The 16,504-nt window shown below is 38.2% G+C and overlaps 1 protein-coding gene across 1 annotated transcript; it reads left to right on the top strand.

Annotated features, from left to right (window-relative positions):
• Positions 1–7,020: 7,020 nt before the first annotated feature.
• Positions 7,021–14,834, top strand: LOC145914444 (integrin alpha-2-like). The gene is made up of 28 exons (XM_083002275.1): positions 7,021–7,080; positions 7,576–7,730; positions 8,868–9,004; positions 9,100–9,155; positions 9,340–9,457; positions 9,521–9,638; positions 9,903–10,012; positions 10,082–10,265; positions 10,353–10,528; positions 10,738–10,802; positions 10,898–11,066; positions 11,121–11,206; positions 11,263–11,508; positions 11,563–11,772; positions 11,831–12,128; positions 12,197–12,345; positions 12,407–12,621; positions 12,680–12,821; positions 12,889–12,990; positions 13,060–13,148; positions 13,209–13,298; positions 13,362–13,479; positions 13,538–13,648; positions 13,712–13,843; positions 13,912–14,025; positions 14,082–14,171; positions 14,228–14,365; positions 14,421–14,834. The coding sequence occupies exons 1-28, from the start codon at positions 7,021–7,023 to the stop codon at positions 14,547–14,549; spliced, it is 3,807 nt and encodes a 1,268-aa protein (XP_082858401.1). The 3' UTR covers positions 14,550–14,834.
• Positions 14,835–16,504: the final 1,670 nt, after the last annotated feature.

The following is a 16,504-nucleotide window of genomic DNA, read 5'->3' as shown; positions in this document are numbered from 1 at the left end:
AAGTGGCTGATTCAGCTAATTAATGCGTCATTGGACAACAATGGTTTCTATCGTGCCGCAAGATACAAACTGCCTGTCTAATTATTGGAAAACAACTTTGAGCTTGTCCAGGAATATTATCCGACATACAGTTATGTTGATATTATCAGGCATATAGGTAGTAATAAATTTCACAATTCAGGTAAATTCAAGAAGCTTCTGTGTGGTCTCTGTACCAATTCGAGACAGTATGTCACAGTCAGCATTCTTCATCTGAACAGGTAAAGGCCGCTAACGATTTTAAAAATACTACTAATGATTTTCTGTTTGGATTCTGTTGAATTATTGTCTCTATGTTGAGTATGGCAGTACCAAATGATTCCGGTCTGCTACTAAGACTGAAGCTAAGTCTGCTTGTTTAATTTCTTCCAAGCGCGCTAGTGACTGAGCGAGTACCATCTACCGCGTGTCAGTTGTTAGTTGAGTGATCAAGACTAGTTGGGTGGCAGATTGAATGACAGCCAATTGACAGAGTAAAGTGCGAACGGGTATTTAATAACTTATAATGAAAAAAGGTCCGCCGTCGAGCCGGATGCCAGAAGACTGTGCGAGTTCTGTAGGAAAGCCTCCGTCTTATGCAACCTTCGGTCCGTCTGTAAACGAACGCCTGCGACCTCTGAGGCGCATTACAATAAAGACTGCAAAGCAATAAGTGGCTACACACGTCAGAATACTATGCTTGGTGTCAGAAGTAAACTCAAGACGGATTAAGTTTTGAAGTCGCCTGGTCTAATGCAATGGACGGCAAACGTTGCTAGAAATTGGAAAAGCTTCAGACAGCAGTTTGAATTTTACCGAATAGTATGTGGTATTGCCCATAATCAAGTCCGTGAAGCTCTCCTGCGGGGGGAGAAACTTACATTACTGAAGGCCATTATAACGTTAGTTGATCAAAAGAAGTTTCTCAAAAACAAGCAAGATGTATCAACAGTAAGGCCCCGGAAATGTTTATCAACCGAACTCAATCGAGTGCCAATCAAGTTGTGCACAAGCACCCAAATTGCAAATTATGTGACTGGTGTAATCAAAGGTTCGAATGTCCGGATTATGGCAAAGTTTGTTTCAAATGCGGTGCCAAAAGAATCACTTCTCGAGATGTTGTGACGTTTCCACTGGACCTAATCAGAGTTACAGAGGTGTTGCGGAAGTTTTCAAGGGTGGTGATGAAGAATTTCAGCATAGTTCAGTGAGTACAAATTCGTGGAATGCTTGTCATGTTTCCCTTGAGATAAATGGGTCATTAATGCACTTCAAAGTTGATACTGGGAAGTAAATATTATTACATGCCACGCTCTTCACAAACTTCAACAAAAGGTCCCAAACCGTGCTTCTTGACTATTCTCGTAATCGTATTCCGGTTGCTGGAAATTGCACCTTACCTGATGGCTCAGTTTGCTAATGCCCAATATTTTTCAAAGCTGGACGTGTTGTCTGGGTTTTAGCAATCAGATCCCTACTAACAGTATCGTTGCAAAAGTCTGCTGGACTGTTGATGTTTAAGATCAACAAAATACGTATGTGGAAAAACTATCATCTGTGTATCATCTTATTAATAACACATCAAAAACTATCTACACGTTTCGCACAACTGTTCAAACCAGTTGAAACACATTCGCCTTCAGTTTTGAAACAAAACTAGCGCGACCGCTGTCCAGGCCTGTTGCGGAGGGCGTTATATTCGTCAACACAATGTATCGTTGTTACGTCGCACAAGCAGTAGAATCCTGATGATGCCTCCCAGTGCATGCTGTTGTTGTTCGAATCAGTCTGAGACTCTGAGTTTCGCTTTAGGTAGAAGGTGGTTGTCATGCAGTGTTGAATGAGGTTCAACTACTTCCCATTTCAATACGAACATTTTTAGTCAAATTCATGTGCCAGTTGTTTTCTGCTACCTACGATTACTGTTTGCTATTCAAGATTACTATACATATAGTTGTTTACGGCTACAGCGATAAAAAAACGATTGATTGTTTAAAAGCCCGATATTTGTGTCTCAGGTTCCATAATAGTTCGAAGCGATGTTGAGCTGCCCTTCGCAATCATGTGGACGTTTAACACATTTAGTGTTATTGTATTTCTGACGATTTTTACATCATTTTATTGTTGTGTTTACTATGAAGGACCTGATGATGCACACAGGGCGAATAATATATTGTCAACATCAACCAGAATGCTCCTGTTGTTAAAAGCTAGTGTTTTGTTTGTATATTGCCTTGAAGGTACAAATATCGCAAGGCCAGCATCTGAGTCCATAGTTAAGAACAAAAATTTTCCATATTTGAAGACAACAAGAATAAATCCTGTTGTAGCATGATTAAAACTTGACTCATTGGCTTGTTTAAGTGTAATTCTAGTTTAAAGTTTCTGGGTTAATTTTCTAGATTGTAAGAATTCGGTAATTCTAATCTATTTTTTTTTAAACTGAAAAATCCTATAGTTGTTATATTCTGGATCACACTAATCATTACCTTGTGCGAATCAGATATACTTGTGAATTGGCAAGTCATAGTTTTCCATCGGATCTAGTTTAGGGGTGTACAATTGTTTTTTTTTCAATTTTTTTTGCGCGCGGAAGGCACAGGATTTTGAAACCACAAAACCTTTTTTGCATGCGTTATTGCGGTGATTGTTGATGCCAATAATGATTGCAACGCTACGCTGTTTAATGGGTACAAACTCGACTACGTTCTTCTTTATTCCAGTGCACAACCTGTGGCTGTACACATACTGTATAGTTGTGATGTACCTAATCATGTGCCGAAAGAAGTCGGCGGAATCGACCGAATCATTTGTGACCCTATGCAAATGCGAAAGCTATGCTTTTGAAAGAAGAGTTTTTACCGTAAGACAGACAGTCGTGCTTCAACAGGATAGTTGTTTTGTAATTATTATCCCAGTTCTTTGGGTTTTAAGGTTGTCATGGCCTTCGTTAGTTTTGTGTTTTACCGATTTTGTACGGGAAAGACAAGTTTTGCGGCCGATATACTCTTATCTTTTCACAGTAACAAAAATTATCGATGAGGTCCACAGCTAATGTTGGTATTTCAGAACATTCTTTTTGAGCGTAAAAGTTCGGTTTTGGCCGAGTCTTCATTAAAATCGGTGATTTGAACAAATAAATTCAACAAAGCTTCGGTACATCAATATTTTATAGAACATTTGTATTGCCGCCCGTGAGTTGTTGAAAACTTTTTCCTGGATGTTTGGCTTCTGAAATTAGTTAGAATTTGTTACAAAACATCATACGACTATATATTTTTACGAAAGAATTGCAATTTTGTAAGTAGATGCGGAGTTATCAGTTCGGACTGCTTGGCGGCCTTTGGTGAAATAAAGTAGGCGATGCACTGACATTAGTAAAAAGGTTGGCGCCCCTGGAGCAGTCAATGGAAAAATGTTCACTTGTGCTCGTTATATATGACATATAGAGGTTTTGTGATGTAATATTAAGCCCTTGACCATAACCGAAGTATTGCTATATGTCCTAGGCAAACCCAAACCAGAAAATCCGAAACAGACCGTTTTGTCGCATTTATGTTGCGGGCCGTACTTCGGCCAACCATAGTCTAAATGTTTATACTACATGAAGTTATAAAGTTCTATTTTAAGCGTCAGGTTATAAATTGGAAATGTTTTCTTGGACTACAGGTCGCGAAAATAGTTTTAGGCTTTGAGACTTTAAAATATCCAACTCTTGGTACGATTAAGATTCTGGGTTCTTAAATAGCCTTGCTAATTTAGAAAAATATTTTTCGGTGTTTACTGTTCTTTGTGGTTACATATCTTATGTACATAAAACACAATTTGCGAAAAGAATCAAACTACGTCGCGCAGTAGAACAAAGTACTGTCAATGCGTGATATCGCTGTTTCTGTCAAAATGATCTGAGTATTGTAACTTTACTCACAAGCAACAGCAACAATAAACTTTGTCTGCAACAAAACTTCCCCAATACGATCTCCCTCCAAACGTGACGTGCAATGCGGAACTGTACGTCACCAATAACAGGAAGAGCTCTTGTGACATCATGTGCGCCGCTCTTTTCCACCGCAACAATTAGCTCTTTATTAAAAACTTACGTATTTAAAAATGAAGGCATAATGCTGGTGTAGCCAATTCGCAATGATGTAGCCAGTGGTAGAATTCAGCCGGTTCGCACCGGTTCGCGCTAATCTGTTCTTGGAATTTAACGACCAAAGCGATCCGGTTGTTAACAACCGTATGTGTAAACCTATGTTTCTATTCGAGCAATGTATTCCATCGGTTACTGTGGCATGCTGCTATAGTGAGAGAAATAGTATTGCACAATGCAAACTATGCAAACTATTTCAAAATATTTGAATCCCACCACTGGATGTAGCCAAGTTTGTACTATGGTCTCTAAAATTCGATAGCAGCTCTTTGGCGTAGCCTGGGAAGGCCCCTTCCAAATAACGAGGCAAATATTACTCTGGTCGCTTGGCAGGCAAGATACAATAGTCTCACCAAAGTGCATTGTGAGATTTTGTAGGTAGAAACAGTGGCCATCTGTCGGCAGCTCACAGAATGCAAAGGTTACCAAGTTTGGTTTTGTCAAATTGTCCGCTTTGTAGTTTAATCGAAAAAAAAGTAATTCGAGGTTAACACGCCCAGTCGGTTCCAAACCAGAAACTTTGTACTCGCACAATTCTATGAAATGGTTGGTCCCCACCAAAATTGGGCTGTTGATGGTATTAAACAGATGTGTAGAAGGTATAATCGTCAAACAGTTTGTCTCATTTATTACATTTCTATTTTTTATTCCTAATGAATATGCCCATTCTTTTGCGTGACAACGACATACGCTGCCGTATTATCACAACAATCAACTCCCGCCTCTTAATCGACTTTACTGCAAACTGACAAGGGGAACTGTTCGAACTCTTTTGAGTAGGAATTTTTATAAAAGTCGACCCCTAGATTGAAATCCGTTTGTCTAAATAGTAAGAAAATAGTAAAAATTGCCCTAATTTAACACAAATTATACTTTGTAACTTCCAGTTGTCAAAAACCACTGCAACCATTCTTGCGTAGGTTGGCATGTGGGATTATCCTTGAGTGGAAACCCGTCATATAAACGAGTCTGTAGCTAAGACCATACGTATCTCTCTGTATGTCTGCGACTTTCTTACGGTCTGTATATGTTTTGCAAGAAACAGAAAGGCTATTGCTGCGCTTACCGGACTGATGAGGAGATTAAAGTGCATGTTGAAATACGCAAACGAGATAATTAGCATAGGTGACAAAAGTCAGGTGTAAAATATAAAAGATTATAAAGCCGAAATTTACCAAAATATAGAAAAAAATACACACTTATGAAAAACACAATTCCAGACAAGTGTTTCTAACCTTGCGTACTAAAACACGACATTATTGTACGAAATCATCCGAGTGACATAGCCTATTTGTTGCGGTTTAGTGAAAGAGCAGTGTTACCCAAACTTTTGTCTAAAGTAACGTTTTTTCACCAATATCATCGTTTTTTTATCCATTTTTACTTTGTTCTCATGAGCTTATTGTCACAAGCTTTCATTAAAACAAACTAGATAGCTCATGAATATGTTAGGAAAAATAACAGAATTTGCAAACTTTCAGATTAAACTATTTGGATTATTCGTTTTTTTTATTTCTAATTTGTCTTTCAATCCTGGGCAAACATTCGTTTGTTAAGTTATTTGTAGACTTTTCTTGTCTACATTTTTCTGTAAATCACAAATTCCTAAGCATAGTTAAATCTCCTGTGTTGCAGATAAAGCAATGTTTAGTTAAGCAGAGATATACTATGGGATTAAAATAGTTTAGCATCCGGTTCTCTCACTAGCAGCATGCCATAGTAACCGCGTGAATACAGTGCTTGAAGTAAAAGATAGGCCCATACACATACGGTTGTTAGCATCCGGTTCACGTAGGTCGTTAAGTTCCAAGAGCAGTTTGGCGCAAACTGGCTTAATCCCACCTCTGTATATATTGATATTACGAAAGAGAGAGCGACACAAGCCTACTATTGTCATACCAATGTAGAGTGATACAAGGTTCATTTGGCAAACTTTATTCCTGAATATCAAGTTGTAAAATGTTCTTCTTCATATTACTTCCATATCACAGCTGGTGCTTTGGTTCACACAGGTTTTTCCTCCCGGGTTAAACAGGTTTTAACAACCTTTATATAGAACAATGTTCAGCCAGTCATGTTAGTGTGTCATACCACATATAGTAAAGCAACAACCGATTTAGAGCTTGTCGAGACATGTGAAGTCGGCTTGTAGTGAAATGTCTAAACAACAATGACGTCATATCAACAAAGGATATCCACAAGTACCCCGTTCTTTAAACGTAAATTAAGTATTGGAACTTCCTTTGTTCCATGTTATGTTGTTGAAAGAATAGACGTGACGTGACGTGACTACCTAATAATCGAAGACCACTGACCTAGTTGTTTGTGTTGAACGAAAATTTGATGAAGTCTAAAAAAAATAACTTTCGACCTGCATAGTATTTTGTTAGGTATTTTTGGATACTAGGGTATGTGTAAATATGCGTAAAACACTTCGCTGCGCGACGTAGTAAACCGTAAGAGGGAAATTGTGCAACATGCGAGTGATTGATTTTACAAATTACGCCGCTTCCGCTAGAGTCAAAAAAGGGGAAGTTGGGTACACGAAGTAAATACAGGTAACTTTAGGTAGATGAACGGGCGTGCGTCGCGTAATCCTTAAAATTGTATGCTCCGGTAGCAATGTTTTCAAAAATGATAAAGGAAGTGAAAAATGTTGTCCTTTGGTAAAATAGCAGATAACCTTGTCGCATGGAGGAACTTGTTTTTTAGTCTAATTTATGTTCACAATATGTATGGTCATCATCAGGCAGTGGCATCGCAGCCAATGCGCAACTCAGTGGTTCTTAAACATAAAGGATGATCTAACCGGTGAGGCAGGACAGAATCTTTAAGTGTGGTTATGTAATATGCCTCAGTATAAGTCAAAAGGAATGGGGGGGCCTAAACTGGTTGGTGATTTCGAAAGGGTATTTTCCGACAAGGAAGTAGATTAAGAATCACTGGCATGGCCGGATAAAGGTATTGAGTTTCACCCCAACTCGTCAGGAAAACGTGACAGAGGTTTAACCTGGCTGCAATACCAGAGAACCTTATGATCGATATATGATAGCCTTTGCAGTTACAGCGACCTGTATCGGCGCGTAAGAGTATGCATTGTTTCTGCTTACTTTCCGGTAGCGTGATTTTCATATGAAAGTGGAATTTTTTACTTTTTTTGTTACACACCTGGTTCACGTGACGATGCAAGCGGTGCCAGTGTTATCTATGCCTTTTTCCTTGTGTTTTTCTTGCGTTTTTCCTGCGTTTTTAGTGTTTTATGTGCGTGATGCTTCACTGTTGACATAACCCTGAAGAAGTCTCGCCGGATGGCAGACGAAACGTTGGTTTCCAATAAACACTTTAGAAACTAAGTGCCAGAAGAGCAATTCCGATCAACTTAATTATGTTCCTTTACAATTTAGATGGATTTGTATGTAGTATTGACTTGTATTGTTTTGTTTGCTAAAAACGTTATTTCGTCTAACATTGAGACTCGTGCGTACAATCAGTTGTATCCTTCCAAAACCTCAAGTTGGCAAAAGTTTGCGTTTGGAGTCTCCAGTGCTTATGTTTCCAGGTAAGTTATGTGAAACAGAAAGCAAAGCATTATGACTTAACAAATCCCCATTGTTTTATGTGTTGTTCCAATTTTAATGCATAAGTTCTTGATCTATGCGTTCTTCCGGTAAAAACAATGAAACATAAGCACTTGTTTAAGAACAGAATGCGTTTTTCATTCGTTTCGCTCTGTCCGACCAACTAGCCTGAGAATTCCCAAAAGAACAAAACGCGAAACAAAACGCAAAGAAAAGGTAAATTGGTTCATAAATGCACAACTGTCTTAAACTTAGCGGGATATAACTTAAACCAAAATCATTAATCGATGCGATCAATCAGACAAACCACAGGTAACAAGAATTTGGAATTGTTAAGGGCAAAAAACGGAAATCGGCGAAATTAATTTTCCTCGGCGAAGCTAAACAAACGAAACATCCGAAAAATACATTGTTTCTAACAAAGGTGTCTGTTTCGTTGTTTTTAAATGGAAGAACTTATTTAGTATAGCAGAATAGTAGTTTATCGTGTATCCTGGTAGTTAATATCCCAGTTCATTGTTCAGCAAAAGCTCTTTTCGAAAAAGGACATAATTTCTTGAAGCGAGACCTTTTGCCCTGGCAGTGATTGTTACGCCGCACACGTGGGCAGCGCTTGCCAACTGCCAGTGCTCGTAAACAGAGTTTATTGTCCAATCAAAATACACGCGTCACAAAAAAACGCGGTTTTCTGCAACAAAAGTTCATACATGACACAACGTACAGCGCCACACAAACTAACCAAACAAAACTTACCGAACTGTGACGTGGGCAAACCTTAAATGTCTTGGATAAATGCTTATCATTTAATACCGTTAATTCCTGATAGTTAACTGCCTCCTAAACACATGAAACATAAGAAACCAGCACATTTAAATGAATACCCACTGCAGTACAGCTAAGCACAACTAAACTTAAAGAAACAAATCCCGCCAACAGATTAATACAAATTGATTATTGTGAATATCAAAGCACCGAAATTCCATCACTTATTATGTTTTGATTGATTTACGGAATAAATTGACTATCACTCCCAAGCATTTCGTGTACAAATGCATACCAGTCCATCACGTCCTGATTATAACTTCTGGTACGTACGTTACGATTAATCATCTTTGCAGCAATGAAGGAGGAAATGCGGTGTACGTTGGAGCTCCTTACCATGGAAGCAAAACCAACCGCATCCCATCTGGTGCTTTCTACCGATGTCCATTAACAGCAAACACAAACACAATGTGTAACACACCCATAGTTACTGGTATGTTGCCTTGCTTTGGTACTCTAAGTCATGGGATTATAAATAAAATATCCAGTTTTTTCTGGGTACAGTTACTTTATTTTTTCTGAACACAGGAAAACAAGGGGCAATGGGAATGACCTTGGAGGAATTTTCTTCTTCGATCGTGGCGGTATGAGTTGTGAAATAAACTAGAGCCGTAACATCGTACAATCATGCCATCACCGTGGAATATCTTAACTTTACTGAGTGTTACTGAGCAAGGCGAAAAAAGTGGCGATTATAAATAACTCACATTCTTGCAAATTACAACAAACGTTTTCAAACAATTTAAAACATTTTTGAACGTGAACCAGGTATGTGGTCCCAACTTCATACAAACGTGTTCAAACGCTCAAGTCCAACAACGTATGATCGGTGTTTGCTACAAGTATTCTCTTTCTCCGGAAGAACTTCCGACTCCATGTACTTGGGGTAAGAAACTGACACTTAAATTAGGAATGCATTTTTTGAAAGAATAATTGGATTTGTATTTAGCGTGTCCTGGATGGCAAACTGTTGATCTTGTTTTTGTTGTCGATGATTCAGGAAGCGTACGATTGGCCAATTTTAATAAAGGACTTGAATGGCTTCTTTCAATCGTCTCCAATTTCCAGTTAACTTACATTAAAACATTTTTAAATTATACCTGTATTTCGGCATTCTCTAATTGAATGTCCTCAAAATATGACATGGTAACTGTATAATATTTGAGCACTTCGTAATGCCGCGAGGCTATACTTGTACAGTAAAACTGAAAAAGCACATGTAACAAAATTGTCATTGTTTGCTACAGTGACCTTCCTGTATCCATTTATATAATTGGGGAACTATGCCGACCACATTACCCTAAAAACACGTTTGTTTCCGTCTTTCGTAGAACTCGGATTGAAAGTGGCGAATTTCGTGTTGGAATGATTTTGTTTTCACATCGCACCGCGATTGCTTTTACGTTGAGCAATTTTGACAAAAACTACTCAGGTTTGACAGGTAAGAATTTGCAGATACTTTTGACGATGAATATTTTACATACTTTTGACGATGATAATTGCCACACAGATTCTATCAAACAAACTGGATATATTTCTGGCTCCTACACAAGAACCGGTTATGCTATTGAGGCTGCTACCAGGGAACTGACCAACAATGGTAGATGGTATTCTACAAAGTTGATGATAGTAATAACCGACGGGGGATCAAATGGAGGTGGCCCAACGGTGACACAAGCATCAAATGATGCAAGGTTGCTACACCCTATTATACTGAGATATCAAATACTAAAAATCTAAATCAATGTGATAATGCTGGTTTTCTACATTTTGACACATAGAAATGCAGGAATCATTACAGTGGGAGTTGGTGTTGGAGGCTACAAGCAAGCTGAAATTGATGTAATTGCTGGTGTGGCGTCCAGGTCCCTTACGGTGGAAGACTACACAAAACTTGGCTCTATATTACAAGACCTTGTTGCGGTAATTAAAGAAACAACTACTTCAGGACTAGAAGGTATAATAAAACTTATGCAAACATTGTCTCTGTCGAAAGTACCTTGCTGTTTAAGCAATTGACTACATCTTGTTATTTTTCTGTTTTGTAGCTCACATTTGAAATCTGTCCACATTTTAAGTATATTGTTTTGTCGAAACGTCGTGTGTGCGTTACTGATACATTGTTTTACAAGATATTTTAGCATATCTCATACTGCATTTATAAAGGGTCAACTTCTAACTCGACTAATGACGTCAGTCAATGTCAACTCGGATTTTCATCAGCATCTTCAGTAAGCAAGCAATTTATTGCTATAAGACTAATAGTATTTGATGCTCTACAAACACATTTCATATTTCACTTTAAATTGATTTTCTTCCGTAATAGGCGAGTAAGTTTTATGTGGGTTCGGTTGGATCTTATGATAGGATTGGGACTGTTATGGATTACCAACAGCCAGTTAGTAAGACCTCCACATATCAACTTCTCAATACGACCGGATTGGAAACGATCGCCAAACCCGAAAATCTAACACAATTGAAGGACACATATTTAGGTATCTTTTACATTTAAGAAAGTAAACAGCTCTACAATGTTATTGGAATTTCAGGTTATTCTGTCTCAATTGGAAATTTTAATGGAGGGAACACGGAGTTTGTAGCCAGTGGAGAACCAAGATATAATTCAAAGGGGCGGGTAAATATCCCTCGAATAAATAATTACAACTATAAGAAGCTTTTTCAACATTGAAGGTTTTAATCGTCGAATCGAATCAGCTTACAAATCCACAATCCAATTTTTATTTCTTACGTCCACCCGACGCTCTATGGCAACTTGGAGCATATTTCGGTCAATCTGTGTTAGGAGTCGATTTAAATAATGACAACCTTGACGATCTTCTTGTGTCGGCCCCTTTATATTCAAATCAAGCTGGATACGATCAAGGACGAGTGTTTGTTTATATGAACGATCCATCAAATCCTGGATCTCAAAATTGGGTAAGTGTAACTTACATTAGACATTTAAACCGATTTAAATTATTTCAATTTCAGAACGCTTTGTTCAACCCGGTCATATTAACTGGCTCCAACGTGATTGGTTCTCGGTTTGGAATGAGCATAGCACGTGTTGGTGACGTCGATCAAAATGGTTATGACGACATAGTAATCGGTGCTCCAATGGAATCAAACACAGCAACAAGCAGTGGAGCGATTTACTTGTATTATTCCAGTTCATCAGGAATAAGCGAACTTCATAAACAGGTAATTATTGGGTATGATTCAACTTTTATGCTTTTCGCTCAAACTTCCTTATCTGCAGAAAATATTAGGAAACTCTGTTGGGCAAAATTTGGCAAATTTTGGTTATTCATTCACCAAAACACCAATGAAGGGCGTTGACGTTGATAAAAACAACTATCCTGATATATTGGTATCTGTACCCATCAGCGATAAAGTAGTTATCCTTCGTTCTCGACCAGTTGTCGATGTTGCGGCAAGTGTGACAATTACTCCACCATCAGTTGATCTTCTCACGTGCTTGCGTTCACTTAAGTGTGCCACAGTACAAGTTTGCATCCAATCAACACAACGTTCAGCTGTCAGTCCTGTGTCACATCGTAAGTGGACGAGACATTTTGTCAAATGACGGGTAGTTTCGTTGTTGGGTAATGGAGATTTCATTTAGAAATGGTGACAACTCTTACATTGGACAACACTATGTTGACTTCAAAACGGATGCAGTTTTCCGATAACGCGACCACAGCTTCGTTTATTACAAGCAACCGAGTTGTTCAACAAACCAATCTGTGTTTCACGTACGGAATTCGCCTAAACGTACGACGTTATTTTTCTAAACAAAATAATAACATACTAAAAACGCTGAATTTTTTGATAGGTGGCGGCTTACTCATCAACCAGCTCATTAAGTGCTCTGCCTTTAATTATAAAATATTCATACGATTTTACCAACAGTCACAAAAACAGCCTACAATCAGCAGTATTGGATCCACTTTCTCTAAATTATGTGGTAGCTGAATTGTTACTTACAACTGGTTGTACTGGGAGTAAAAACCTGTGTACTCACGACCTTAGCTTATCTCCCACATTTTCGTAAGTTTCAAGGTTGAAAGCGTTAAGTAAGCAAAAAAAATGAAGATTTGTAATTCAGGATACCTGCTTCAAACCAAGCTTTTGTGATTGAGTCTGCCCCTGGTCTGATGACTGTTTCAGTTGCTATTAGTAACGCTGGACCCGATCATTCATTTTTTACCAAATTTGAGGTTATTTCGAGCGGTATTGGGATTAATCAGGTTTGAATTTCTCCACTTTTGTTGCTTGTGGAATAACTTCTTTATCTAATTGCCTGGTGTTTCAAAGGTGACAAGTGCGTGTGCAATTAAATCCGACATACTCAGTGCTTTGGGAAAAACAGTCATTGTGTTGAACAACCTTGCTTCCGTTTTGATGAGTGGGGAAACGGTAAACTGTGTTGAATTTAAGATTGTGCAACACCACGTTCACGAACTTATTGTTTTACAAACTTTTCAGTGCAATGTAAAATTGTCATATTCTTTGGAAGACTTGCGAAAAACTGCAACTGTCCAGACTTTGTCAATCAATGCAAAAATTTATTCCAGGTAGCCTTTGTAGATAAATATTGTTTGTAGGTGATACAATGATGCTTATTTTTTAAACAGTGTAAACAATTCAAATGACCCTACCTCCAGCAACGACATCTTTACGTATAGTTTGCCGATCAAATATGGAGTCAACATAATAACCGGAGGGTAATTTATAGGATAGAATTATGTAAAAATATCAAAAAACATTTTTATTATTTTTGTAAACAGAACAGTGTTTCCCCGCGAAACAATTTTTTTTAATCATTCAACATCAAGTAATGTGGTCCACAGCCTTGCTGATCCAATTCTCGGTGGAAATCAGACAGACATACTGCATACGTTAACGGTACAGTTTTTATCTGAAATTTTTTTTCTTCTAAAATATTTCTATAATTGTACAATAGATGGAAAATAGAGGAAACAACGTTCTTTCTTCGGCCTGGTTCCAATTTACGTGGCCAGAAGCAACCAAGGATGGATTTCCTCTACTTTATCTGCACAAATTTCAGTGTCTGGTACATTTAGTAGCGACGTTTAATAATTATGCAACAGCAACTAAAACAATTTTTTTAATTAAGCCATCAACCTACTGTACATGTGACGAGAAGAACAAAGTCAACAAGTATAATATCCCATTGTTCAATGATGGAACTTTCAACATGCCGCTGCAATTCCCAACAACATCACAAGCTGTTTTGACATCGTCTACGGTTTGTACAACAACAGGCGTCACCAAATGTAATGTAGTATGGGTTCAGATGTAATGTCATATGTGCAGACTTGTAGCACGGCGTCGTGTGGTTTTATCATGTGTACAATATCCAAACAACCGGAGTTCAGCACAATCACAGTGTCAGCTTATTACAAACTCTGGCTCCCATCGTTGTCTCAGGTGTGTGCCATGTCTATGGTGATGTACTTTTCTGATCAAATGTACTGTTTTTTTAGCCCAACATTAATACGGGACTAACAAGTGAGGTTATTTTGAATACTTCAGCCTCATCCATTGTTCCACAAAACGGTTTGACAACTATTCAGGTAAATTCATTGTTGTTGGCATTTCGCCGAAGTGCTTAGATAATATTATATTGAAGGTTCAATCATTCGTGGCTACTTATGTTCCTGGGGTTGGCCAGACAAATGCCAACACTGGAAGTAATATAGGCGCAATTATCGGTGCAGTCCTTGGAGGTATCGCCCTTTTAGCCATTATTGGCCTGGTTCTCTGGAAGGTATGAACATGTGTTATTTGTTTTATCGTTTTGTTATTCATGTTTGTTTGTACAGGTGGGTTTCTTCCAAAGCAAGTACAAAGACAAGATTTCTGAAGCAAAAGCACAACAAGACGCCGATGGTCCACCAATTGGTTCCTCCGACCCAGGCGTAACACAGAGCACTGCAGACCTAGTAGAATGATAGAAAAGAGACTTTTTAAGTTGAAACAGCGGCCGTGTCTGCAACTCACTATAGGAAACATTATTGACTCTATTGCTTATACCAGAAAAGAGATGCTACAAAGTTGTTTATGCGTCTTTTAACACAGCTTATTAAAATGTTTATGCAGATGGAGTCATACATAAAGATATTTGAATGTAGTTTTTGTTTTTGTATCATTTTGATTTGTATTGGTTTATAGACCGTACATAAGAATGACATTCCACATTGATTTAAAAAAAATGTTTTTGGTTGATTAAAAAAAAAATCGTTTTTCATGACCTGTTATATTAGCAAGCGTATAACACTGGTGTTAATGTCCGAAGTGACCCCGGTATCTCAGACAGTAGTTTTAACAAGTAATGTGTAACGAATAACTGAAACCCAATTTAGCCCAACAATACCGTATTAGAACATTGGTGTGGGTTTTAGCATGTAAGGTTTACTTAAAACAGGTTAAAATTCCTAAGCACAGTTAAATGTTCTGTGTTGAAGATAAAGCAATATTTAGTTAAGAAGAGATATCTTAATTTTATGCAAGTCATATCGACACGCCTGTTATTGTCATACCAGTATAGAATGGTACAATGTTCAAACGTAACTTTATTCCTAAATATCAAGTTGTAAAATGTTCTTCTTCATATTACTTCCATATCACAGCTGGTACTTTGGTTCACACAGGTTTTTCCTCCCGGGTTAAACAGGTTTTAACAACCTTTATATAGAACAATGTTCAGCCAGTCATGTTAGTGTGTCATACCACATATGGAAAGGCAACAACCGATTTAGGGCTTGTCGAGACATGTGAAGTCGGTACCCCGTTCTTTACACGTAAATTAAGTATTGGATCTTCCTTTGTTCCATGTTATGTTGTTGGAAGAATAGACGTGATGTGACCACCTAACTATCAAAGAACACTGAATGGGTTGTTTAGGTAAAAGGAAATTTGTCGAAGTCTGATAAAACTTAACTTTATACGTACATTAGCATTTTGTTACTAGTTTGAATGCTTTTGTGTAAATATGCGTGAAACTGTTTGGTGTGCAACGTAGTCAACTGTAAGAGAGGGAAATTGTGTAACGTGCGAGTGATTCTGGAAACACTTTACATCCAACACCATAAACCAGCACTGATCGTGGATGACTGCTCCAAACCCCTTTACCTATTCAACATCTAGGTCCGTACTGCAGCCTGACACATTGCTAATGATGAAGTCGCTGCTGCGCTTCGATGTTGTTGTCACGTGACATGCCTCCGGCTTGTTGCTCGTTGTTGCTGCTGCTGTTTCCCTTCTGCCTGCTCAGTCCTTTATTACCCCGACGCTTTTCTTGCATGCGCTCATTGTAGTACTGATGATGAACGCAGTTAGTGTTCGAAACGTTTACTAATGATTAACAGCATTTTAGCTTTGGCTTTCATTTTCAAAGTTATCAACTCCAAATATTTTGCACCCAAGTGCGAGTGATTGATTTCACAAATTCCTCTATTATCGCTTGTGCCAACAAGAAGGAAGTTGTGTATACGAAGTAAGTGCAGGAAGCTTTAGGCAGATGAACAGACGTGCTTCGCGTGAGTCTTAAAGTAAAAAATGTTGTCCCTTGAAAAAATAGCAGACAGCCTTGTCTTTCGGTGGAACTTGCATTATGTCAATATGTATGTATGTGTGTATTATATTGTTTTTGTTTCAAGAAAGGGGTTCTTTAGTTGAAGTAACTCATGTAACTAAAACGTTAGTTTTATTGGCATACGTGTTTCACGTTACTTAATGGTGAATTGTGGACCCTAACCTAAACACTTTGTCTGCTTAGAAAGTCCTCCATATGCACAGCAGAGGCGTGGCGCAGTTAAGGGATCTGACGCAAGGGACCTGTAGCAAGGTCACACAAATACAATTTTCAGTCATTATGTCGGAATACCTTAGACCTTCTCTGGTCTTG

This window comes from Ascidia mentula, chromosome 9 (genome assembly GCF_947561715.1).
Source record: "Ascidia mentula chromosome 9, kaAscMent1.1, whole genome shotgun sequence".
Lineage (NCBI taxonomy): Eukaryota > Metazoa > Chordata > Ascidiacea > Phlebobranchia > Ascidiidae > Ascidia > Ascidia mentula.
This window is presented reverse-complemented; position numbering and strand designations above follow the sequence as displayed.